This window comes from Capsella rubella, unplaced genomic scaffold (genome assembly GCF_000375325.1).
Source record: "Capsella rubella cultivar Monte Gargano unplaced genomic scaffold, Caprub1_0 scaffold_5, whole genome shotgun sequence".
In the NCBI taxonomy this organism is placed as follows: Eukaryota; Viridiplantae; Streptophyta; class Magnoliopsida; order Brassicales; family Brassicaceae; genus Capsella; species Capsella rubella.
This window is the reverse complement of record NW_006238919.1, coordinates 8,810,084-8,836,110: the sequence shown is the minus strand read 5'-3', so window position 1 is coordinate 8,836,110 and position 26,027 is coordinate 8,810,084. Positions and strand designations below refer to the sequence as shown.

The 26,027-nt window shown below is 36.4% G+C and overlaps 7 protein-coding genes across 9 annotated transcripts; 4 read left to right on the top strand and 3 right to left on the bottom strand.

The window, feature by feature from the left end:
* Nucleotides 1–1,212: 1,212 nt before the first annotated feature.
* On the top strand, nucleotides 1,213–2,073 carry LOC17885735 (precursor of CEP9). The gene has a single exon (XM_006292647.2). The coding sequence runs from the start codon at nucleotides 1,265–1,267 to the stop codon at nucleotides 1,994–1,996; it is 732 nt and encodes a 243-aa protein (XP_006292709.2). The 5' UTR covers nucleotides 1,213–1,264; the 3' UTR covers nucleotides 1,997–2,073.
* A 719-nt stretch (nucleotides 2,074–2,792) lies between these two features.
* LOC17887074 lies at nucleotides 2,793–11,505 on the bottom strand. Of its 3 annotated transcripts, none has more exons than XM_023783550.1 (25): nucleotides 11,381–11,505; nucleotides 11,091–11,299; nucleotides 10,895–11,004; nucleotides 10,628–10,793; nucleotides 10,425–10,525; nucleotides 10,255–10,327; nucleotides 10,015–10,153; nucleotides 9,750–9,910; nucleotides 9,505–9,629; nucleotides 9,321–9,420; nucleotides 9,054–9,150; nucleotides 8,852–8,903; nucleotides 8,660–8,761; nucleotides 8,440–8,586; nucleotides 8,205–8,367; nucleotides 7,616–7,846; nucleotides 7,377–7,531; nucleotides 6,776–6,904; nucleotides 6,551–6,668; nucleotides 6,273–6,468; nucleotides 5,958–6,069; nucleotides 5,721–5,875; nucleotides 4,020–5,403; nucleotides 3,598–3,792; nucleotides 2,793–3,494 (listed from the first exon to the last, which is right to left on the bottom strand). In XM_023783550.1, the coding sequence occupies exons 2-25, from the start codon at nucleotides 11,224–11,226 to the stop codon at nucleotides 3,018–3,020; spliced, it is 4,824 nt and encodes a 1,607-aa protein (XP_023639318.1). In that variant the 5' UTR covers nucleotides 11,227–11,299; nucleotides 11,381–11,505; the 3' UTR covers nucleotides 2,793–3,017. The 3 variants fall into 3 exon arrangements, with proteins under 3 accessions (XP_023639318.1, XP_023639317.1, XP_006290491.1); XM_023783549.1 differs by having other exon boundaries at nucleotides 11,091–11,231; XM_006290429.2 differs by having other exon boundaries at nucleotides 10,015–10,150; nucleotides 11,091–11,231; nucleotides 11,381–11,504.
* A 472-nt stretch (nucleotides 11,506–11,977) lies between these two features.
* Nucleotides 11,978–12,827, top strand: LOC111830658 (extensin). Its single transcript, XM_023783171.1, has one exon. The coding sequence runs from the start codon at nucleotides 12,015–12,017 to the stop codon at nucleotides 12,825–12,827; it is 813 nt and encodes a 270-aa protein (XP_023638939.1). The 5' UTR covers nucleotides 11,978–12,014.
* A 1,025-nt stretch (nucleotides 12,828–13,852) lies between these two features.
* Nucleotides 13,853–14,490, top strand: LOC17887349 (collectin-12). The gene has a single exon (XM_006292894.2). It carries the CDS (start codon nucleotides 13,918–13,920, stop codon nucleotides 14,488–14,490), a length of 573 nt encoding a protein of 190 aa, XP_006292956.1. The 5' UTR covers nucleotides 13,853–13,917.
* A 2,156-nt stretch (nucleotides 14,491–16,646) lies between these two features.
* LOC17886923 (3-oxoacyl-[acyl-carrier-protein] reductase FabG) lies at nucleotides 16,647–19,290 on the top strand. Its single transcript, XM_006291596.2, has 5 exons — nucleotides 16,647–16,941; nucleotides 17,673–17,944; nucleotides 18,152–18,245; nucleotides 18,341–18,452; nucleotides 18,900–19,290. The coding sequence occupies exons 1-5, from the start codon at nucleotides 16,800–16,802 to the stop codon at nucleotides 19,105–19,107; spliced, it is 828 nt and encodes a 275-aa protein (XP_006291658.1). The 5' UTR covers nucleotides 16,647–16,799; the 3' UTR covers nucleotides 19,108–19,290.
* A 480-nt stretch (nucleotides 19,291–19,770) lies between these two features.
* Nucleotides 19,771–20,962, bottom strand: LOC111830543 (prostatic spermine-binding protein). The gene is made up of 4 exons (XM_023782916.1): nucleotides 20,746–20,962; nucleotides 20,513–20,655; nucleotides 20,223–20,277; nucleotides 19,771–20,059 (listed from the first exon to the last, which is right to left on the bottom strand). The coding sequence occupies exons 1-3, from the start codon at nucleotides 20,883–20,885 to the stop codon at nucleotides 20,264–20,266; spliced, it is 297 nt and encodes a 98-aa protein (XP_023638684.1). The 5' UTR covers nucleotides 20,886–20,962; the 3' UTR covers nucleotides 19,771–20,059; nucleotides 20,223–20,263.
* Nucleotides 20,963–21,701: 739 nt separating this feature from the next.
* Nucleotides 21,702–25,029, bottom strand: LOC17886033 (CDPK-related kinase 5). The gene is made up of 11 exons (XM_006290704.2): nucleotides 24,178–25,029; nucleotides 23,903–24,033; nucleotides 23,776–23,817; nucleotides 23,577–23,685; nucleotides 23,416–23,494; nucleotides 23,028–23,324; nucleotides 22,818–22,930; nucleotides 22,632–22,739; nucleotides 22,474–22,536; nucleotides 22,216–22,383; nucleotides 21,702–22,127 (listed from the first exon to the last, which is right to left on the bottom strand). The coding sequence occupies exons 1-11, from the start codon at nucleotides 24,745–24,747 to the stop codon at nucleotides 21,990–21,992; spliced, it is 1,818 nt and encodes a 605-aa protein (XP_006290766.1). The 5' UTR covers nucleotides 24,748–25,029; the 3' UTR covers nucleotides 21,702–21,989.
* Between the last annotated feature and the right edge of the window lie 998 nt (nucleotides 25,030–26,027).

The window sequence follows — 26,027 nt, the reverse complement described above, 5'->3', positions numbered from 1 at the left end:
ATATTTGTGACTGAGATTATATTTCTATGCGTAGTATGTAAAAATTATGTACATAAAAATAGAAATCTCAACAATACTATGCAATATATATAGTCAAACATGCTTAGGATCATATTTAGTGTTTTTAATTTTTTATAAAACATTTTCACATTCGACTTTTGAAAGAAGAGAAAAGGTCAATAGAAAAGATCTTTTGTCAAATCATTAGTGTTCTTTAATTTAAACTCGTGTGATATTAAAATAGTCTTTTCGTTTGAAATGCATTTCTGTGGTGGCTAAAGGGCGGCTTTTCTTAGCCTTTGATTTCATTTCAAAAACAATGAGCCGATTAATTTTAAGTATTCAAACTAAAAATGTTAATTAGTTCAACATGTATCGTTAAAAAAATCTTTCGGAATACAAAAATAGTATGCCTTGTATATTCAACAATGGAGCGCACTACGTGAGGTTTAGGACCGACTTTGTAATAATATTGTATATTAATTTCACCCTTCAACATAAAAAATAGAAATCTACCAATAATAATTGGAATCTCCTTTAACCACAGGCTTAATATTGATCGTCCATTGATACACTATTATAGCATTTTCTATTTCATTTAACCACGAGCAACTAAATAAAAATGCGTACCCACTTGTTGTCTATTTGCATGTGTAAATGGAGAAAATTCAATAGAGAAACTAAGTAAGCATTTGTTTGGTACTCCATTTCAAAGGGCAGCTGTTGGTAGTGTCGACATAGGAATGTTATATGTTTTTTTTAAAAAACTCATCATCAAATTATATCATCTCTTCCATTTTAATGAAATTTTACATTCATATCAACAACAACAAAAATATCATCTCCTTAAATTATATTTTTTCTTATGTTTTTACCAAAAAATAATATGAACAAGAAACCTATAATTTCTTTATTTTTTTTTATTTTTTTTTGGGAACTGAAAACCAAATTTGTGACTATTTGATCATGGTTTTATTTTAGAAACAAACCCCTTCAAGTTTTTAAAAATGGTTTTATATTATATGAATACTTTGTAGTATGATCAATACTATTGAATTGATATATAGACGGTCCAAAATCAATCAATGTGGCCATTGTCCACACATTTTAAATTAAATGAACAGCAACATAAGCAAACTCATAGCACTATAAATACAATCTCTTTGGGGCATTCTTACTCCAAATTTCAGTACAACTACATAACTACTCTCATATATATATAAAAAACTCCTAATCCTTACTCCGAAATCCACAAAACAACAACATGAAACTACTCACTTTCAGTGTGACCATTCTCGTGATCTCGATGGTATTTTCCCAAACAGCAACCACCACTGAAGCAAGAAAGTTGAGGAAAACTAAAGATCAAGATCGTATTAAAGCTGGATCTACGGGTGATTTCGTGCCTACTTCTCTAGGAAACAGCCTTGGTGTTGGACATAAAAAAGGTAATGCTAATGTTGAAGGGTTTCAAGATGACTTCAAGCCCACGGAAGGAAGAAAGTTGCAAAAAACGACCGGTGAAGATCATTTCAAAACCGGTACCATAGACGATTTCGCGCCTACTTTCCCAGGACACAGCCCTGGGGTGGGGCATAAGAAAGCAAATGCCAATGCAGAAAGGGTTAAAGATGACTTCAAACACACGGAAGGAAAAAATACTCAACAAACGGACGGTCAAAATCACTTCAAAACAGGAACTACGGACGATTTTGCACCCACTTCTCCGGGAAACAGTCCTGGGATAGGGCACAAGAGAGGGAATGTGAATGTTAAGGAGTCTAAGGATGACTTCTCACCCACGGAAGAAAGACGATTGCAGAAAGCGAACGGTCAAGATCATTTCATAACTGGAACCACTGATGATTTTGCACCTACTTCTCCAGGAAACAGTCCAGGGATGGGACATAAGAAAGGAGATGAGTTCAAACCCACAACACCAGGACATAGCCCCGGGATTGGTCATGCTGTCAAGAACGATGAACCTACAGCTTAGAAGAAAGATCTATTAGTTTATAGCTTTATTTAATACATTGTTTTACAATATGTATTTTTTTTAAAATTATTGTATACCGTATTATACCATTTGTAATACTTGATGATGGATTCATAATTCTAGATCATGAATAAAATTTAAGGTTGATACTTTTTTCGTACTATCTTAAACTCTTTTGTATCATATAAGTTTGCATTTTGATATCATTTGTTAATCATGATTTGTTACCTACCATGAGGTAAACTAGAATTCAGAAGCACGTAATTTTCTCTCTTAATAAGTACGTTCCGATATTTGTTACACATATTAGATAAGAGTTTTCGGAACAGCAAAAACTAAGATTTATTAAGGTCTAAAAATCTAAATATTTCCTTTTTTTTTGTTGTTGTTGTTGTCAAGCAAGGTTTAAAGATTTCCATATTAGGAAAAAACAGCTTTATTCTTTAATCATAAAAATGAGAGACTAAAACTATATTAACTACAGTATATATCCAACGTACTCATGAAAGCTAAGATGCATTTGCCGCTCGTGGCTTTGACCTTGTTGATACCACTGCTATCAAGGTCTAAGGTGTTTGATACTTACTTACATATCACGCCATTGAGAGAGCGTAGAAAATTTTAAGTGGGTGTTGCAGTCTCGATTTGATGTTACCAAAAATAATTTTCACAGTAGTCGTCTCTGGTGCACCCAATTTCTCCAAATGGTCTGACAAATCAAAAAATGGTTCTCCATCATAAAACTTAATATTCTTTTAGGAAAAGGTTGTCGTTTTAATATTTGTTGAAAGTAAACTGAAACAAAAGAAAATATATAAGGATTAACCTGGTGGACAAAGAAGAGTGAGGTTACAAATTGTATTAGCCACGTATTGAAATAAACAGATACAAATAATCAAATCATATACACACGAATAAACCGAAAACAAACCCAACAAAAATCGATCGAATGCTCTTACATGTAACTAGTTTGTTATTTGCCTGACGTTAATCGAACCAGCCGCTTTAACGTCTATAACCTTTAGCCGAATGGTGTGGATACAGGTGCTGGTCCAGCGAGTGCATCAGACCGTTTGATGCTTCCCATACCACAAATGATACAACCGGGAGACGAAAGAGCAGCAAACTTTGCCCCACAGAGATCACAAACATCGTATCCAATAGTTGATAATCTGCTGAGCGTAGCGGAGCATAACTGAGAAGGGTCTTCAAGCGGGTCGATGGATTTGTTCGATGTGCCTCTCTGGACACAGAGATCGACTAGTCCTCTTAGTTCTTCTTGCTTGCTTGCTGGTGCCTTTGATAAAAGCAGTTCAAGCATCTGCTTTGAGTAGCCATAGTTTTGGACTTCCATGTTTCTTTTGATTGCAGTGCGTATGCAGTTTATGCGGTGCTTGGCTAGTAGTGGCAGGGAAGCTAGATGCCTTGAAAGTCTAGCCATTTCGTCCTTTGCGCTTAATGCGCTCGCGCCTTGGACTCTTTGTAGCCTCAAAATTTCCTGCAAATGGGGGAGAGGGGAAAGAAACATTGATAAGATGATTCTATCTTTTCTAACAGAATCATTTACTTTCTATAAGAGGGGAGATATATGAGTTAGTTACCCGAAGGAGAGTTACGGCTATCTTGTATTGAGCACAAATAGTGGCTTGAGCTTTGATATCTGCTCCACGTGATTGATCTTTAGCCAGAGCCAAGAATGCTTCGTCGAAGCAAGACAGTGCATCTGGAAGCTGGTTTTGTTCAAGATGGGCAAGTCCAGTCTTGAAACAAATCGGAGCTGCAGCTCCACGTGGAACCTAAGGAGAGTAGTGATCATAGAGGGTAAAGCAACTGTGAGATTTATGCACTTTATGTGTCGAATTTTATCTTGATATATGTACTTTCAGAACATTAGCAAGTTGATCGGCATGCAAACACAGAAAAAAATCAAATACACATTTACCTGTCCATTTTATCTTGATATAGAACATTAGCAAATTGATCGGCATGCAAACACATAGAAAAAAATCAAATACACATTTACCTGTCCAGGACGAACTGATGCAGGAGGGGACTGAGGCTGTCCAGGAGGCTTCCCAGAATCACTGGTATTTGGAACTCCAAGAATGCTAAGATCAAGAGGCTGCGTAGAAACTGGAACCTGGGATGGCCCCTGGGTCTGACCATACTGTTGAGGAACACCACCGTCGGGAAGTCCAACAGTCTGAAATGGAGCAACCGGTTGTTGACTTCCCTGTTGAGGATACTGTTGAGGAACGCCCCCATCGGGAAGACCAATATCAGGCAGAGTAGTATTATTTCCTTGATTTACGCCCTGTGCAGCTATTGCAGCTTGAGCAGCTTGGTCCATTTTTGAAAGATAAGTGCCAGGAGGAGGCAATGTCTTGGCAACCTCAACAGATGGGATTGTGTTTTGGAAAAAGTCTTCCGGTATTGGTGCGGCTACACCAGATGGAGCTGGTTGAGAAACTGGTTGAGGTTGTTGTGTCCATGAGCTCATCGCAAAAGGATCAACAGGAGCAGATGCAGAACTCGGAGCAGCTGTAGTTGCAGCTGTTGAGGAAGAAGGTTGGCTTAACATCTGGCCCAAATCCTGGGATCCAGCACTAATTGATTTTGTTCTACTCATTGCTAAGCCTAGCCCATCTCCGAGTTTAAACGTTTTAGCAGCTTCTTTAAGCTTATTGACGTCCACAGTGGTGGATGTTGGCTTTTCACGTATTCTAATTTGCAACTTCTTAGTTTTTGGAACACCTTCCTCGTCACTGCTGCTGCCATCACCAGCAGCCCCATACATTGTTTTCTTGAATTCCTCAGCAGCCTTTGCCTGTTCATCAGCTACGTTTTGTTTTCCAAGGGATTCCAGACCCATCAACGAACTGGATTCACCAGCAGGAAGTGCCAAAGGTTTATCCGATACAGGTTTACCCAACAAACTAAGCCCTCCAGGTTTAGAAACTAAGCTGTCTTCTTTAATTTCCACAACATTAACTCTACCTTTGACGCAGCCCAAATAAACACCAATATGATCAGCTACTATTGAGGGGATGGTTCCATCTTCGTTTTTCATATATGGCATTACTTCCCCAGCAAGCTCCCACTTAGGTATGCTCTTCATGTCGGTTGGAGTCTTGATTTCCCAGTTGCCACCACCCCATTCTGGTCCTTTTGGAACCATACTCTCAGCTGCAAAATTAGCAAAAATTCCCTGGGTCCATCCTGTAGACCGCACTCGTAAAATCCTTTCACAATATCGTCTCAACTCGGGATCTCCGCTTTCTTCTTCCAATTTCTGGGCAAGACGACGCATAGCACTAGGGTTCAGGTGGCATATGAAAAGATCTAGCATGCTCTCATAGTCGGCTATTACTTCAAAAGTTTCCTTTGCGCTATCAAATTGACCATATCTACAGTACAAAAAGACCACGTAGTTAGATGACTGAACCTTGCCGAAAACATTTCCATGAGACACTAGCATAGAGATGCAACGTAGCTACAAGGATCAAGAAGTGTTATATCCAAGTTCCAACTAACTATAGATGGTGAATGGGGAGGTGGTGAAAAATACTTGTGATTAATTTTTCAAGGTCCAGTTCAAGATGCCGTAAACTCCCACATATATTAGGTCAACAGAAAATGAGGTTGAATAGGCCGTCCAATAAGTACTAGCAATATTTTTAGATACTCAGATGCTACATATGTCCTGCACGGAAAGTTTACTTACTTGATACAGGCATATCCGAGCTGCCGGAACCTCTGAAACAAAAGAGAAGTTGGAGGACATTTTGGATAGTCTCTAGAACGCAGGAACTCGTCCTTTAGAACCGACAATGCCGTGGAGAACCGCAGAGCGTTTATCGCATATGCACAACGTAGTACCTAATTTTTTGCAAAAAGTTTAATAAAGATCACATCTTCTGGGCGAGAGTTCTGGTCATAAAATCTACTGAACTTGACTCACCTGGTTGAATTGAGGGCCTGCTTGAGCTAGTGATACAGCAAGATCTCCACACACTGGAGCGCTTCTAGCAAGAATATCAAGAGATCTTGGAGTAATTCGCAAGCTATCAAACCTGTATCCAATATATATATATATATATATAATATAATAAAGAAGCTAATAAGTTAGCATGGTAATGGAGCAAATAAAGATAGCTAGGAAAAGAGACAAAAGAAACTCATTGATGTATATCCTGCACACCTATTCAAAGTATCGACATATATATATATAAGAAATTTCAAAAGTGTAAGAGAAGAAAAAAGGGACAGAGGTAACCTTGTTGTTATTTGATACATTATTTCAGAAAGGTCCACTTTCTGTTCAAATGTTTGTTGCATTGTAGAAAATCCGATTAAAAGCGGTTCAAGTAGCCCAACTAGACAGCTCTTGATTTCAATTCCCTTTTTCTGCTTCGGACTTATATCAGTGGGATTAGCAAGCAATAGGCGGTCATTTAAGGCACCAACTAAGGCTGCGTTGAAGAGGATATAATTTAAGAGAATGAAAATACAGTAAAATCACCTTAAACATAAAGAGAATCAAGATCTGCTTACCTGCGTACGGAGTACTAATAGAAAGAATGGTCCTTACTTTGCCATCCCAGCCAAGCAAACATACAGCAGTAGTAGTAGAAAAGAGTAAGGCAGGCCCAACCCATAAAAGAGATCTAAAGTTCGCATAAGTTAAGGTTTTCAAATTATCAATGATCATAAATATAAATAAAATTAACATATAATGCACATGATTGAAAGGAAAGAAAGATGGGTTAATAAGGATATTGATGGTAGTCCTCTATCATATTTCGTCGAACTGCTTGCCAATATATCAAAATCTGCAGACACCATCAGCACCCTTTGGGTTGTTAATATCCCTGCGACATATCCTCGAGGTGTTTCTTGCCATTGAACCTGTCCAGTTTGAGACAACAATTAGTTCTTTATACAGTTGAGGGGGAAATGATATTTTGGAGATCTAAAACACATTCTAAAAATACTCTACATTATACCAAATTTATTGACCAAAATTTCAGGAACAATTATATCATTGACCCTTCTCAAATCAACCAATTTTTTACAGCAATAGAATAGCTAACACCAACTTGACGAGTAATTTTCCTGTCATCATTAATTTCTGAACGAGATCATTTTACTTTAATATATAACTGGCCAGGTGTAAACCACATCAAAGGGTAATGAATAAAATGACTGCACTTATTCAGCTGGTCACAGAATCAGAAACTAAATATCAAAAGTTTAATTTGGCTGTGAATTTTACCAAACTATTACTCTACTAGTAACAGTACGAGTTATAATAGATGTTGCAGTCTGCCTGTACCAGCAATTAGGAGGACATTCATGCTTTGTACAGATTTTTTCATACCTGAAGAGCTATTTCATGTTTCTTCAACTTGATTGACTTTCGTCCCTCGCCTTGTGTTGAAATATAATGACCATCTGAAGCTGAGAGACGATAGCCCTGAAACAACTTTGCCAACCCAATTTGGGTTCCATTACAAGCAAACATCAGAGTGGACTCTGTAATTTAAAGAGACATCAGTTAGCGTTGGCATGGTCCCATTGATAAGTAATTTTCAAGAAAATGATTATCTGATGCAACACCTATCGGTGTGGAAAAAACACGATCGACTTCTGTCTCAAACATGAATTGTTGTGGACCCTGAATTCCAGAAACATTTGTCTCCTTGGTTTGGTTCTCTTCAGATAACAGATTCTTCTCATTCTCTTCCATGGTGGTAAGTTTTGGGAGGATATACATAGACAGTCCTGTCTTATCCTCGTCAAGAATTGCAAACTGATCGTCATTTGGGCCGATAAAGGCAGCATCACAACCTGCATATTACAAAGTATCGCTTTGAGGTTAGTCCTCTCTTGTTCATTTACGCATTCAGAAACACAGGAAAACAAAAAGCATGAACGCCTAATCTTGCATCTCTTTCAAGTTAACATATAATTTATTGAAATCTTCCGCATCTTGATTGTTAGTCCCTAGGGTAAACAGCAGTGGACCCTAGCACCAGTCTCTCAGCAGAAAGACCACCTACTGTTTTATAGCATACATTGTAGCCCTGGTATATATAAATGATTGAATGTGGTATAATACCACTTAATGTTTTCAACAACTACAAATTCTGAGGCGAGATGGAAAGTTCTTTAAAGAGTAGCAAGGGAATCCAATGACTAGACAAACCTTTAGCAGTGCTTCCTTTGCTATTAGGCAGCTGAGAGCCTGTATTTTCCCAGTAAAGCACAACTTCATTTGTAGCACCACTGAATTCAAAGACAACCAGAAAGAGGTGTCTTTTACGACTGTAAACAATGTGTTTTGAATGATATTCTACATTTCCGGGAATCTGAACAAAAAAAGTATTGTAAGTAAAGGGAAACAAATAAATAAAACGAAATCACATCATATCAGATAATACCGATGTGTACAGCTTCTTGTAGATGTTGTCCGTTCCAGAACAGAGACTGTGTGCCATGAGGTTAAGGCCCTCGATATAGAAGGCTCTCACAGGATAATGTAGAACTCTATTTGGCTTATTGAAGAAATTCAGCTCCAAATGAAATGGCTGTCAAATAATCCAATCAGTTAGGCATAAATCAGATATTACAGAAAATAAGCTCTAAACAACAGTTACGTGCCTGGCAAACAGGAATGTCTTTAAGTTGATCTTTTGTATCCACGACGGTAATAAGGGGCAACCTTGATATTGGAGCAGTTTTGGCATGGCCCTCCATAAAATGCTGTAAGGATTATGTCATGGACTTAGCTAAAGATAGTTCCTAATAATAAAACAAACATAATGTCTAGGCAAGAAGGTCAAAAATTCATACACTATACAGGAACGCCTTCCGTGCAATATCTGAAATTGTTAGTTGACCCTGGCTGCAGAAAAGTAATAGAGTGAACCATGAAGCAGATGAAATATGAAAAACTTGAGTCATTCGGTAAGGAATTCATGGCATATTCACACCACATGATAGTAATTTTTTTAAGAAATTTCCAACCTCGATTGCATGAGGAATATCAACCTACCCCTTGTGATGATGCTCTTGTAGCAGAGCTTGGAGTTGATGCTCGGCTAAAATTCCAGAGGAACCCATAGATGAAAGCTTTTCCTTTAGAACAGAAGCTGTTTATCACTTCAAATGTTAGAAAGCAGGATACTGACACTGACACCAAACAACTCTGGTTGAACCCACAACCCTAGATATTAACAGAGGATTGGCGACTCTCAAGAGACACATCCATACAGCTTAAGAAGAGTATCACTTGTTATGTTCAAACAAAATTTGTGTTCACCTGAAGATCCCCTAGCACTTTGCAGAACTGCAAAGAGCTGCTTTCTTCCTTCCCTAGTCTGAGCTGCTCGATTTTGAGTGTTCTCATTACCCGCCATGTTCTGCATAAAAATTCAGTATGTCAAAGACAGAAGCCACACTTCTACTTGGGAATGCCAGTAGGAAGTATAATGAATATTCTTAACTGCAAAAATCAAAGCTGCTAAGTTCAGCTTTGGGTGAACTTCTATAGTTTTGATTCGTGGTAAAGGGTAAACAGCTTCCCCACCCTGTTGAGAGAGAATTCTAGGAATGTCTATCGATTCCATAGCTGCAGAATAAAAAAAGGATAGTGTTACGATGCGTAATCAAAGTTTCCAAACCAAATCATGGGAATTATTCCTAAATCGGGAGGAAAAAAGATTTTCTCTTTAAGAGACATCAGTCTTACCAGCAGGCTCAAAAAAGTTTGTTTGTGCCGAAGGCCTGTTGGGATTGATTATAACCCGTGTCTTCCACACTTGAAGAGATCCATCCTTGGACACAGTGACAAGCACACGCAACATAGGAAGCCAGGAAATAGAAGTGATGGGTTGCGAACCCACTTGAGTTCTGCAGTTGTTCCAACATATAATAAACAGGAATGTTTTATTATGTGAAGGGATAGCAATTTCATGCCAGCCGACAGAGAGCTACAAGCAACAAAAATGACTTACATTCCAATCATGTTAGGTCTTTCAGTTGAAACATCCCACGCTAAAAGTGTACCCCTCCTATCTCCAACAAAAATCCATTCTAGTGTTGGGTGAAAAGCAAACGAACTTGCGCCGATGAGTTTAATAGTATTATCCACTGCTAGAATAACAAAGAATTGCTTTAAGTGGTAGCTATTTTTCAGGATACCCCAGGTGAAAAGAAAAAAGACAATCAGACATGTGATATCCTCCTATACTCACGCTGTAGTGTATAATGAACAGCATAAGTATGAATGTTATAAGCTCGTATCAACCCCTCTGCATATGCTACATACTGAAAAAGACACAGCATTGAACAAAGAGGTTAACCATGTTTACAAAAAAATCAAAATCTACACACTAAGACGGAAAATAAGGATGTTTTATCATACCAGGACAGGAAGTCGAGGGTGACAAGCAATGTTCACAATTGGTTTCTTCAGGTCTGTCTTAATTTTTGTAGGAGCTCTTCCACCTTCAACAGTTCCAACAACTACAACAAAGAACAATAAGAGACAAATCAGAAAAATAACATCTACTCGTACACATAAAAATCCGCTAATGTAATAGAGAACTCAGAAAACGATAACCAAACCTGTCACACTCATTCTTTTTGGAAATCCAAAAAACACAACAGGTTGGAGTGGCGTCACAGCAAGATGAACTTCTGTATCCGAGGAAATGTGCTCACTCCTCTTCTCCGGTGAATGCAAGACACATGTCTGCTCCGTCTCAAAATCACAAGACCTAATTGTACAATCCTAAATAAACAACAAACCAGTTAAATATGCTGATCACCAAGCTAAAACAAGTATTCTAAATTGAAAACGAAATCTCTACAATAGCATTATAGGGAAATGACCTCAAGAATGGCAACAACAGCATTGCTGCTAGTAGGACTATACAACATTCTAACAGCTGGAGATCCAATGTCAATGGACGCGATCTTACATCCAGTTAATGCATCGAATTCTGCAAACCAATATAGATTTCAACATCGAAACATCACAACTATGAAACCAAGAAACTTCATAATCAATAGCGAGAGATATACTTACCCATGATGTGAGAACCAACGGCAACAGCGATTACAGCCTGAGTAGGATGAAACGCCGCCGTATGAGGTTGCAACGGCTTGCTCACACCACGACCAACGTGGCGTAGATCCAGATGCTGCACCGTTGCCCACTCCATAACTCCTGAAAGACAAACTCCAGTCTATAGTTATCGCAATTACGATTTAGATCGATCAAGAGAACGAGAGAAGCTGACAACAAAAATTACTGATCTGAGAAATTTTCAAAATTGAAAAATTTGTTGATAGCTTAAACTGTTCATTTTGCTTTACCTGCTCTTATTAGATCCCTGTGAGATTACGAGTTCATCAATATGCTTCAAACCCGAATCTGAACATACGAAGGTTTTTAGAAAAAAATAGTTAGATCGAACGGGAAGATCAGAAAAATCAATACTATTTTATTTAACCGGTAAAAGGTAGACGACGAAGATGAACATCGAACCAAAAATTGTCAAAAATTTGGGTCGGGTTCTCCGGGTCTCTCTTTCTGGGTCGGGTCTTTCAGGTGGTCATTTACTTAACTCTTAAACTACGCCGTTTTCATCAACCTCCAATTTATAATAAATGGGCCTATATGGGCTTTAACTGGTCTTTGATGAAGTAAACATAATAACGCCCACATATCTGCAGTCTACATTTTTTCATTTTTTTCATTTTTTTTCGCGTTAAGAATATTCTTTTCGAATTTGCAAGAGATAATATATTTACAACAGCTAAATATTGTAGAAGATAATAGTTAGGAGATATGAATTTTATCTTCGTTATGTTTTTGTTTGTTAAAAGATCTTCGTTATATTTTTAACCTTAAAACAAAAACGTTAAATCCTTTATATATAAACCGATTTAGTCTCAACACTTAATGGCCATTTCATAATACACACAACACAACACAAATCCTTTAACGATGAAAATCTCCGTCGTTCTCGTAGCGGCAGCTTTCCTCTGCCTTTTCGCTTTTCCGACCATAACCGTCGGAAAATATTGGCCGAATGAAGAAGGATGGCCAAAACCGTCTAAAGTCTCCAGAAACGAGATGGTGTATATGAACACTCTCCATAGATTCAGCTATGGAGACTCCAAAGTTTGGAAATGTACTTATAGCAACGGATCTGCTCCAGCCATTTCTATTTCTCCCTCAACGCCGTTTCCGACAATACCATCAACACCGTCAACTCCATCAACTCCGTCAACACCGACAACTCCATCAACTCCATCAACACCGTCAACTCCATCAACTCCATCAAAACCGTCTACTCCTCCTCCGGCTCCGAAAAAGTCTCCACCGCCGCCAACACCGTCTCTTCCACCTCCAGCTCCAAAGAAGGCTCCATCTACGCCTTCAACACCGGCGTCTCTCCCACCACCAGTGCCCAAGAAGTCTCCATCCCCGCCTTATACAACACCGTTTTTTCCACATCCAACGCCCAAAAAAGCTCCATCTCCGCCACCAAGTGGTGATCACTCTCCATCAAATCCACCACATCATAATCAGTATCCATGGGAACACATCGACAGCTGTATGAGGAACATGGGACCTGTTGGGATGTGTCGGATGCAGATGGAAGTGAGTTTCTTCACGAGGTTGTTTCGTGTTAGTAACTATTGTTGCAACCTTGTTGTCAACATGAAGAGTGAATGTGACGACGTCGCTTGGGGATTCTTCAACGATCCTTTCTTTGTTCCTCTTGTTCGTTACACTTGTCATGTTTCATCCTAGTTTCTCTTTTGTTCTTGATTAATTAATTAGGGTTTTTTTTTTCTTTAAAAATTTGTTTCTTTGTTTCGGTTAGTTTAGTCATGCAATTTGTTTCCGTTCATATCTAATGAACGGATTCTTTTGTCAAAGTTTAATTAATGAATAATTATCTCTCTCTTTTCTTTGTCGTTTTGTTCAATTTCATTAATCGGAAAAGATTCACTAAAGTGAAAATCGTTTAAAAATATGATTATTTGGACTTGATCGAAAAGATCGTTACGCAAGAAAACTGTTTGTATTATATTGTTTTTACGATGCAATCGCTCTTTTGGTTACATCGATTTAAAAATTTTGATTTTATTTATTCCTCAATGAATAATAAAATTCTATAATCAGAACTCAGAAGAGTGTGATCATATAATCGAATATTCCGGGAACGAATAATTAAGAAGACGAAACATGATTTGAATGTTTCTTTTCCTTTTTATTCGTTATTCGTTATTCGTTTAGTTAATAACTTAATATAACCTCAGTATTCAGTAATTCAATATAACAATTTTTTTTTTCATTACTTCCATATATGTAAAATATTATTTGCAATTCTTTAATTTATTTTAGATTTTTGCTAATCTCCAACAAATAACATTAAACAACATTTAACAATCAACAGAGTTTGATCTTCTTGTTGGAATTTATAGGATATCCGGAAAATAATTAGAAGACGAAGTCATTTAAATGTTTCTTTTCGTTATTAATTACTTGTGACTCGTGAGTTTTATAACTGATAAATTCCCCTAATCAAACCTTAACAATGTTCATTGCAAATCACCTCATTATGTTAACTGATTTATATTTTCCTAAAGACTATATTAAAATATTTTTAATTAATTACAAACACGAGATAATGGTTGCAAACAAATCAGTTTATAGAGATAACAACTGCTACAACATATTCGTAGTATATACAAACTCTATCGTCATGATCATCATGTTATTTTACTTTTAAACAAAAGAATAAAAAGTCTATATAAACGTATCCATATACATTCTCACTCATTTTTCTTTATACGCTAGAAAACAAAAAATCTCTTTCTGTTCCATCGCCTTAACCATGAAGAGCGTCATTATCATTGTAGCTATACTATGCCTCGTCTCTTTCCCAAACCTTACCGTCGGATTAACAAAGAAACCATGGCCTAAGCCGTCGGATCTAGCCAACCACAATGACAACTTCGGTGACTCTAAGGTTGGTTGGGCTTGCTCCTCCACCTCAGACCCCAACGCTCCTCCTTCACCTCCCGGCTCGTTCCCTAACATCCCAAAAATCCCTGGAATCCCCACTATCCCCTTTCCAAACATCCCGGGAATCCCGGGAATGCCAACAATCCCGGGACTCCCTAATATCCCGGGACTCCCGGGTCCTCCGTTCGAGTCTCTTCTCGTGTCGCAATCCAGTGAGTTAGAGAAGTGTTTGTCCAAGGATGGATCGAAAGCGAACGAGAAATGTTTCTCGCAAATATTTTCTAGTTGGGCGGAGAACGATTTTGCGTTAGACAAAGAGTGTTGTGAGATCGTTTTGAATATGAACAAGAGGTGTCACAGCCATCTTCACATGATGTTTAAGAGCCATTTCTTTGCTCCTCTCCTTCAATATTCTTGTCACATCAAGCACGCCAAGAACTAAACACGTCTCCCGTTTTGTTTTTTCTTATTTTATTTCCTCAAGTTCTGTTAATTAGGGTTTATTTAGTTTTGTTTTGTCCATTTCTCATGGACATCTCTTGATTTCTTCGTCGTTTAATTAATAATATTTTTTTTTACCTCAGTTCTGTTACGAATATATTCTCAGTTTTATTTGCATGATCGTAGATCCGCCTGAAATTACGTACGAATATAAATTTTCTTGGTAATTCTGATTCCAATTCTTATAAACCACTTTTGCCAATGTATGAGTATGGGCTATATAAGCTAAGAAGTTGTATAACATGGCGGGCAGTGTGGGCTTTACAGGATTATCCACGAAGTCGTAAACACTTGCGCTTTACCAATTGAGATGAGCCGGACACTTTTGTTACGTACATACATGAAAGCTATTTATAAAATTTATTGGAATAATTGAAGAAGTATTACGTACATAATATAGAAACATATTTAAAATGCACGTAATTCTAATTTCAACCATAGCAGCTAGCTACCCACCAACTCCTTTGGGACCTCTTGAGTTAAATGCTTGCTATCGATTTCATCCCCACACGGCCACATGACCTCTAGAAGAACACGTTAATTGTTTTTTTTTTTGGGTGACGGTGCGAAAGAAATCATCAGAAGTAAAAAAACTCTTCGCCATCTCTCTTTTGTTAACTAAAAAGACAGTTTTACAGAACAAGGATATGATGAGAATGACCAGACATTTATCTTATCTTATAGTATTTACTATTTACACAACGTTTGTAGATAAATAATTTGATATCATCATATAGTAAACACGCATATTTAGCATTAGCCACTATATTCTTGTAGACTTACGACTATTTTATTGAAAACTTTGATAATAACTTTACCCTTTTCTTTTGTTTGGACCTCTATCAACTTTACTAAAAGACTCGATCACAAAATGCAAAAGATATATATATACTCTGATACATATATGTTTCAAACTAAGGTGATCGATGGTGGTTAAAAGAGAATGGAGGAAAGATTTGTGAAGATTTAGACCAATCATCATAGATGATATGGGTTACTCAGTTCCCTATATCTGGTCCCATATATATTGGATAAACTTAATATTTGAATTTTTTTTTATTCAAAGTTTATCTTTCCGATATTTGCAAGAATCATCTTTTCATTGTAATTGCAAGAATCTTATACAATCCTTATCTTTCACAATTCACATTCAAAACCCCATCCAATAATTCAAATTCAATATACATTATCTGATCATATCAGTCATAGACTCATAGGATAATCTTTAAGAAACAAAGAAAAGGAGTAATGTTGATTGCATTTAGAGTACTAAACTAAATGCATATATAGTAAACGTTCTTGGTAATCCTAATCACGTGTGTTAACTGTGAACAACGAAAACTAAATTTAATATAAGGATAGACATGTATGTAACTATCTAGAAACTTCTGTGAAAAACAGATGTACATATGTTACATTTGTATGTATTTGTTTTGATATGCCGATGAGCTGTAGACAGAAGAGGAAAGGGGGCAGGGAATGACCAACTTGCAGGACAAAAATAAAAGCCAAATCTGTATACAAAATCAAAAAGGGAAAATCTCGTAATAATATTCCCCATAAAAGGAAAGCAAATGGGTCAACCTATTTAATAAAAATTGTTATATCTTCTTCATTTCTTATATAAGAAATACAGTTTTCCAAAATGTATATAAACACAAATTTTCTTTAATATAATAAACCGTTTAGAACGACCGAATAAAAAAAATTCATATGAAAAATTCACATTCGAAGCTCTAATATTGACCAATAGAGATAGAATCCTCAACAACATAATTCACAAAAGACCATCTTAACAAGTAAGAACAAAACGCAACAATTGCTTCCACATGACATGTCTCTCTTTGTCTAAGAACCACACTATCCATTGGACACCATCTTTTCCCCACAATACACATATTTCTATGTATTCATATGTTGATAAAGGTAACTGTTACATCATAATTTGCATTGTTATATTTAATATTTATTATTTGTATTAAAGTAGCCGAAATTATGATATGTAAATGACAAAGAAAGGTGTCTATATTTAGCAACCAAAACTCATCTAGTCCACAAGAAAATTTCTCCTTCTCATATTAAATAGAGAAGAAACAAAGAGACTGGCCTAGGTTAAGAGGGTAGCTCACGTCGACAACTTATAAAATAATATATTTTTTCTTATTTCTCTCATATTTAAAATCCACAATCCAAAGTAGAGTAGAGATATAAAGAGACGAAGGTGGATAAAGGAAAGATCATAAAAGATCGATGATGAGAAACGTAGGGAGTTCGAGCTCCGGTAGCAAAGGCATAGCGGCGGTGGTAGGGGTCGGTCCAAAGCTTGGCCGCTCCGTTGCTCGGAAGTTTGCTCACGAAGGCTACACCGTCGCCATTCTCGCCCGTGATCTCGGTTTGATTCCTTCTCTCTCTCTCTCTCTCTCTCTTTTTAGCTTTTAGCTTTTTCTTTTTATCCATATATATATGGCTTGTTCATACACGTATACACACCGTCACACCCACATAAACACGCATATATCCATTAATCCATGTATACACTTATGCTTCTTTCGATTGTTTTATATGTGCCCACGGAATCTTTCTTTCTTCTCCATATAAACCAAAGAAGATAAAACGAAATTATGGCGAATTGAGTGATTTTAATTAGAACTATTTGTTCTCGATGTATATTAATGCGGCTAATTAAACATGTTCACACACCGCATTAATATATTCATTTTTTTTTTCTCTTAAGACTTTGGCCTTTTAAGTTTATACATCAGTACATCATCATAGGCTTATAACTGGTGTAATATTTTCAGTGTAAATAGTTGAAATGTTCAACTTTTATTAGAATTGGTTCAGTAAAAACTTATTTACTAATCACGTTTAACTATTTTTTCTTTTGTTTTGTTCGACACAAAAGTAAAGGAAACAATGACACTTTTCACTATGTTCTCTGATGAAATTAATATTTTTCTTCCATTTAACTTTTTTTCCTTTTATATGAAACACTTGCTAGTCTTAACAGTATTGATCACAAAAACCGTGCACTAATTACCGTACTAAATAAAACTGGCTTAATTAATTGGTGTTGTTCTTTTTTTGTCACATTCTTGATATAGTTTGGTAAAATGTGCGCAGGTAGGTTATCTCGAGTAGCGGAAGAGATAGCGAGAGAAGAGAAAGCGCAAGTGTTTGCTATAAGAATTGACTGTGCGGATCAAAGAAGCGTAAGAGAAGCCTTCGAAGGAGTCTTGTCGTTAGGGTTCGTGGAGGTTTTGGTGTACAATGCTTATCATTCTTCTTCTTCCTACACAAATCACCATCCAACTTCTTTCACACACATTCCTTTTCAGTCTTTCCAAACTTCTATGTCCGTCTCAGTCTTCGCTGCATTCCTTTGCGCCCAACAGGTGACCTTTCTTGAACTTGCATGCACCATAATTATTTACGAACAATGTGATTTATTTTTTTAAAAATTTCTCACACAGTTCTATGAAAATTCCATCGTTATTTTTTATGTTGAAGACTTGCATGCCCTTGTTAAAGATTAATCAATTTTTTTATATATATTTTGTAAGTTTTTTCATTTGATTATAATTAAGTTATGGTACCAAAAGGTTATTCCCGGGATGATGGAGAAAGGGAAAGGAACTATACTCTTCACCGGTTGCTCGGCCTCTTTGAATGCCATTGCTGGTTTCTCCGAACTTTGTAATTTCTTCCTCAACATTTTAAAAATTTCTTTTAGTATTTGCAACAAAAATAAAAAGTAATAATAACTTCAAAAATATTTGGAATCGGAACAGGCTGTGGGAAATTTGCGTTGAGGGCACTGTCTCAGTGCTTAGCAAAAGAATATCAAGCTTTTGGAATACATGTGGCTCATGTTATTATCGACGGTGTCGTTGGACCTCCACGGTACGCAAAATTTTGCTAATCATATTCCATTTTTTTTTTCATTTTAAAAGAAATCATTTTAGACCACAAAAATATCTGTCCGAAAAAGGCTCTTTTAACTTTATATAGCTTCCACAAACGGCAAGATTCTGATCCAAATCGACAAGATTCTTACCTCAAAAAAAGTATTATTTTAGAATCACAAATATGTAACTTTGTGACTCCATTTCTTTATTTTTTTCCTCTAGCAAATGGAAACCAATTTATATATGATTCGGTAGCCTCTATTTCTTTATCTTCTTCAAATTCATATGGTCAAAGATGAAAAAGGGGTGGAACTTTTGATAGAGTCCCCCACACAAACAACGGTCCACACTACTACTGAGTACTGACACATTTAAGTATATGAAGTTCTAAAGAAATGAAGTATTTTAACATAGATAAAATCTCTTGAAAATGTATTTTCAGAGAAATAAACATCCCTCCTCGAGGAATGGTCGCGGAGCAATCATTTAACGTAGGAGGAGGTGATGATGGAGAAGGAGAAGGAGAAAGCTCGGGAGTGATGGGAATGGATCCTGATGTGCTGGCTCAAACATATTGGTACCTCCATGTTCAAGACCGAAGAGCTTGGACCCATGAACTCGACATCCGACCATCAAATACAAGATTCTAGCTAGTACTTTAAAAATTATATGATTTGATTATTCGTGTTTTCTGATTTTATTCAATGTTCTTTGAGCCATGTATGTGTATGTATATCCTTGTGTTTGGAATGTAATTAAAGTATTATTAAATGGTTTGTTTATGTTTGGTGTGAAACTGTGAATGATCTATCAATCTCTCAAGTAGTTTCGTTTTGGTTTTTAGTTTGCGTGACTTTTGAGATGATGTTCTGCTTTTGTCGGCTAAGGCTTGAGCTGTGTTATATTTTTTCTGTGGCGTTAAATTTGTAAAGGTACAAAAGTGACTTCGTGTTCAAATTGGGGACACAAGACGATCCGACAAGTCATGTGAATGGACATAAGATCCGATCACGAAATAAAAAGTGACCCCCCTTATAAAAGGTAAATTAGAAACAATCGTCCTTTCAAGTGTTGTCACGTCAAGGAAGGAACTACTCTCTGTTTCGGGGTCCATTCTTTTCACACAAGAGAGTGAAAACTTTGATGATGGTCAAAGACGATCTCATCATGGAGTCTCTTGTAGCTTTCTTACATTTTTTTTGAAGGGAATGAAATAAAAGAGAGAGTACTGATTAGTGTTGATCAAGATCACATTGAGAGTTCTTTGACTACACATTTAAACTAGATCATTGTGTGCATGAAGAACGCAAAACTACACCGGGAACAGTGAGTTATATAAATACTGGTATTCATCAGATACATTTCGTACTTATAGTAATCAAAACAAGAGTTTACAAATCGTTTTTGGGGAATAGCCATATCTCTAAAACTCTCTAATTGAAGCTGAGATAACTATATAAGTGTAAAGAGAACAAAAAATATCCCTCTGTAAAACAAATTCTCGACATCTCTGAGCATTGTATATAGGAACAGTATATGATTTAGTTTACCTTTCCAATAGATGATCTTTGATAAACTGCTTCTTTGCTCCTATCTATTATCCTGAGGAAACATATACGATCACAAAGAAGAAAGAAATCACATAACCGAAAAAATTATAGCCAAGATGCAACAAAAATGGAGCTCTCTGTCATAAGATTGAAAACACCACAACAACAACAACGAAACTGCTAATGTTTTGTCTGATCGTAGTCGGTTTGATTACCTTAAGAAAGCTTTCTCAGCTAAGAAATGTAGATGAGTCTCTCAATCTTGTTTCCCTAAAACCCAACAGAGAGATTTTAGTGACTAGACAAGCTATGTAGCAACAACATTCCCAAGTTCTTACATAAACTTAGAATGACCCAATTCCAATTCCAATGATTTTCCACCAAAATTAAGCAAAATGTTCCCTAAATTATTAACCAATGGAAGATTAATAAACCCTAAATTGATGCAAAGGAAGTAAGTGTGAACAGATCAAGATTTCACAAAAAACCCTAAAAATTGGTAAACCTTTGAATAGACGAGTGACTTTATCAACAAGAGAGTCTTCTTCGTCTTCGTTATCATCGCCTTCCTCATCTTCGTCGTCATCGTCATCAGAATCCGAATTCGAATCCGTAGAATCATCTTCGCTTAATTCGCTATCATCTCCACTGAATCGAATTAAATCCACAACCGATCAACAACTAACCAACGAATCAAATCGAGAAAAGTAGATCACAGTGAAAAAAGAACGCAAATACCTCAAACTCCGATCATCATCTTCTTCTTCTTCGTCTTCTTCTTCGCTGCTACTCTCGCTATCGACATTATCATCATCATCATCTTCTTCTTCTTCCTCATCCGAGCTATAGATATCGACGATCTCTTTCTCGTCCGCCATGGAGAATTTCAAAAAAGCTAAACCAATTATAACATTGTCGGAGCCCCGACCGAAACTCTCTAACTGGATCCGCTTGCTTGTCTGTTAGTTAGATCCTTTATCACTTTTTTTTATATGTTGGGATTTTTTTAATAAAGTAATACTGATGAAAAAAATAAAATGAAATAGCAATACCTTAGTCTATTTTATTTTGTTAATCCTAAATTTATAATTTGAAAGACTTTATTTTAACATTATTTTGTTAATTTTGTTTTGACAAAAGAAGAATCGAGTTTTTTTTTATTTACATTGAGCAATCAAATGAAAATTTACAAAATTATATATTCAACATAGCAAGCGATTACATTTAATTTCTACCTTAAAAGTTAAAACTATCATCTCTTTTTTTTTTGAAAACTATCATCTCTTTGTGTTGTGAATTTAAGTAAAATACACCTAAATCTTGAAAACTTTGGTACAAAAAGTAAAACATCAATGAGGGAAGAGCTTGAGAGGGGAAGCCATCACAATTCACAGGTTGAGGTCTTGTAGGTCATTCTTGGCCTTGGTGAGCTGCTGATATCATCTGACACATGTGGTCCATTAACCTACCCGTTTCATCGGCCCAATAAGATTGAAACTCCCTTTTGGTTTTGTCTGCAAGGCGGGTAAAACTGGCTAAAGTCAAGCACAACACATGAAAGGAACATAGATAACATATAGTCCGATTACATTTCTTTTAAGGCCTCTGCAGCCTCTTGCAACACCTTTCTCCAGTCGTATTTGGAAGTTGGAACAATAAGTTTATAGAGAAAATATTGGATAATAAGATTGGTGTTAAAAAAAAAACCAAAATCTTAAAAGGAAGAATGTCAGAAACATCATCAATCGTCATAAGTTATCAAGTTTGGAAAAAAATTATCATCATTCTCTTCTCTACAAACTAAATAACACACACTTTATCTTCTTTTTTTGCTACACTCTTTTTTTTTCAATCTTTTGTTCTCAGCTTTCATAACAAAAGTCAAAAGCCACATATTATATAACTCTTTTAAAGAAAAGCTCCTAAGAGAAAGTGATCTCAGACAGATTTCATACATTATCATTCCAAGTTTCAAAACCCTTCTAATGAGCTTTGATAGTGCGGCTAGACACACCATGTAACAATTTCACAAATCCGAGAAAGCTAAGCTTTCCATCGGTATGCCTAAGCCAGTCGTGAAGCACTGCGTGGACCGGTACAGAAGGACCAAGACCAAGTTCCTGTAATAAGTTCGAGTTCATTTGAGCATTTTTCAAAGACTTGAAAGAGGTTTTTGTATAGAGAGGGGATTAGATAAAAGAGACAAACCGAAGCGAGTTCATCGATCATGATGGGCCGGTTTCCTTCCTTTTCGAAAAGCTCATAAGCACAACGAGCGTGTTGTTCCCATCGATCAAGAGCTTCTAGCTGGTGAACACTCAATGCTGCTGCACAGAATTCTTCAAAGTCCATTCTTCTATATTGAAGAGCACTCAACTACAAAGATGGTCCAATAAGATTTTCAATTCAATTACCAAGTCAAAATTGTGTGGTTCAAACACTGAATTGCACGAATTAAGGCCTTACTTGTGCTAAGAATTCTGGAATACGTGAATCCTTCATTGCATCTGTTGCCATTTTCATCAGAGCCTGACAAAGAGAGTTTGAGTCAATGTCATGATAATATTGATAACCAAAGCATACCAGAAAATAAACTGAAACAGGACGAGGGATAGAAAACTTACCGATTTGATGTTTTCTAGACTTATGGTTCCGTTCTTACTAGGTTCTAACAAAGCAAACTGCTCCCTCAGATAAAACAGTTCATCAACCGTAAGTGTTTTCGATAAGGCCTGCAAGAAAATGACAAACAGTTAGCAAAAACAAAAGTGACCATTGAAGTAGAAATACTGAAAAACTAATCCACCCACCCTTAATGCAGCTTTACGGAGAGATGATGATCGTAAATAAGCTCTCATAAGTTTGAAAACCAGAATATCCAATGGAACCTTTGCGTCATTTGAGTCTTTTATCCATGGGTGACCTAAAAGAATGGAAAATATTACAATTTTCTTTTCACACTGGAACAATTTTGTATGCATTATACTCATCCAAACATCTTATACGCATTCTAGACTTACTTAAGGCTTGAGCAGCTGTTAATCTTTTACGTGGGTCTTTGTTTAGCAACCGCTTAACAAAATCTCTTGCCTCTGAAGTTAACAAAGGCCATGGAGGGTCGTCAAAACTCGGATCTGCTTTTAGTACTGCTCGAAAGATTCCTGATTCAGTCCTAGCCCAAAACGGTCGGCTTCCACACAATAGAATATACACAATCACACCGACACTCCAAATATCAGCTTCTGTACTGTAAGATCTATGTAGAACTTCAGGTGCTACATAGTATGCACTGCCAACAATGTCATTGAGCCTCTCATCTGCAAATACAATTGTCAAAGTATATATATTATCGAAGTCTCTGAATTCTAGAATCTAATATACAGACTGCATATAACATAAGTTGTTTACCTGGTCTCACGTAATCTGACAAACCGAAATCTATTGCCTTCAATTGAGCGGTGTCTTCTTTTGAGGTAAAAAGAAAATTCTGATCCAAACAGTTTAAGTAAAGTTCATTAAGATCGCAATGAACATGAAAAGTATAGGTAGAAACAAAGAGCTTTTATTACCTCAGGTTTAAGATCTCTGTGTACAACACCTTGAAGATGACAAAAAGCAACCACATTCAATATTTGTATCATAACCGTCTTTGCATCCTCCTCTGTGTACTTCCCACCTCTGCATAAAACACCATCAAGTTCAATAAAAACAATCCAAAACTAGTAAGAACGAACAATCCTGATTCTAAAGTGGCGAAAATCTCTTTACCTTGAAAGTATTCTATCCAAAAGCTCTCCTCCTTCACATAACCTAAAACAACAAAAAATATAAACATTGGTTAAATGCTAACTCCCACGCTGATTTCAGAATAAAGTCTTAGCAAAAGTGAGCTTACTCCATCACTATATAGACATTATCATGATCCTCATATGCATCATAGAAATGAGGAAGATTATTATGACCAGACAAAGCCCTCAGTATCTTCACTTCCCTCCTCACATCTTCAATTGCAATAGCCGTAGTCATCTACACAACAAACATCAACAAAACTGAAATTGAAAAGCCTTGCAGGACAGATTACATCAGTACTTGTACAAGTATCATCTCTAGTATAACAGATCTCGACACTACAATCCATAGAAACACAGAAGAAAGTAAAAAACCACTAACCTTCGCTTTGGGAATAACCTTAACAGCGACTTGTTGACCCTTATTATCACCCTTCTTAAACTTAGCAGCACAAGTATATCCAAAATGCCCACGACCAACTTCATCACCAAGCTCATACTTACTCGCAAAACTCTTGGAAAAACCAAAGCTTTTATCCAATCCAACACCACCTCCTTCAGCTTCACTCCCTTCAGGGATCGCCGCCGAATTAGGCTTCACAGAGCCGTGCCGTCTCGCTAAAACAGCTCTGATGTGTTTAGCCGGAGACGGAGGAGGAAACGGCCGTTTGAAGAACCGCTTCGGCGTAGAGTTACCACTAGCGTTAGTCGCCGGAGATCTACCCGGAGTCTTCTTGGAGAAGAAAGAGTGAGCTGGACTCGGACTGTAGAAGGGGAAAAAAGGAGACTTTTTGCCCTCATTGCTCGCTACTACACACTGATCTTCAACAGGGTTACCTCCATTAACGGATGAGGTCGAAGGCTTGACGGATTCAGACGCCGGAAGTGGACTATTCCTCGCCGGAATTTGATCGGAGTTAGGTGAATTCGGCTTCGAAGTACAGAGACCCATATTAGAATCTCTATCTCTCTCTCACATCACACGAATCAAAATCTCAATTGTATCATCATCGGAATCAAAACCCAGAAATCAAAACAAGTAAAAATTCAAACTTTTGAATCTTGCAAAACGAAAAAGATAATAAAAAAGAGATTTTTAATGATTTTGGGGGAAAGTGAATATAATTCAGTTATTGTAAGAGCTTCGTCTTCTTTCTTTGGAATTGACTCCTTTGTCTATGGCGAATTCCAAAGCGAAAGATTTGGATCCAAGAGGAATGAGTTAAAGAGAGAAACGACGATACGTTCGCTTTTTAAAAACAAAATATTTATATTTTAAGTAACATTGAACAACTACTAATTTACACAATTAACTTAATTACTTCCTTAATTTTGTTACGCAGCTTTCGCTACAAATTAATTTATATCTTTTGGTGACATAATAATAAATACGTGTGTTATAAAAAGACAAAGACCAAACTAGAAAATAGGAGAATTCGGTGAAAATTTGCCAAATTTATACTATAGACTAGAGTGTGAATATTAATGTGTTTGTGTGTACTTTGTAAATTTTTTTGGTATTATCACAATCATGAAAATAAAGGCTAACTAACTTCATTAATTTATACTATAGTTTTTTTTTATTTGGATAAGTTATTTGAGAGGAGAATTAATTGGACAATTTAATAGAAGACATTGACAGGGGGTATTGTATTATTTAGATGCATTTAAAATCCTGCCAACTCTTGAATGTGCATAATATTTGATAACATTTTATTTTTGGTAAGACCGCTATTAGTAAGTTAACCAATCATCATTTCATATTATGGATTTAAATAGAATTAAGCGTGCTGTCAAGAAAAGAAAACTCAAAAACGTTTAGATTTTTTTTGCAGCCATTAAAAATAGTAATTACTTTTCTTATATATTTTTATAGTGAATTAAGCCAAGTATTTATTTTTTCTATTTTAACTAGAATACAAGTGAACAAATTGTTAGTAATATTACTAACAACAAGGTGAGGAATAATCTTTTCATATGTTAACAAGATTCGAGTTCTAGTTGGCTGATACGTTTTTGGTCAGCAACAATTAAGAACACATTATCAAATTTAAACCAAACTGTAATGAGAGAAAAGTGAGAAACACTAGTACGTACGTATCACATATATGTCCAAGTTACTTTTATTTCATTGATCCCGTTTAGAACTTATAATTATTTTAGAAGATATAAATTGTATATGGACACTAGCTAGGTCCGAATGTATTAATATTGCCCATTTGATTGATAACA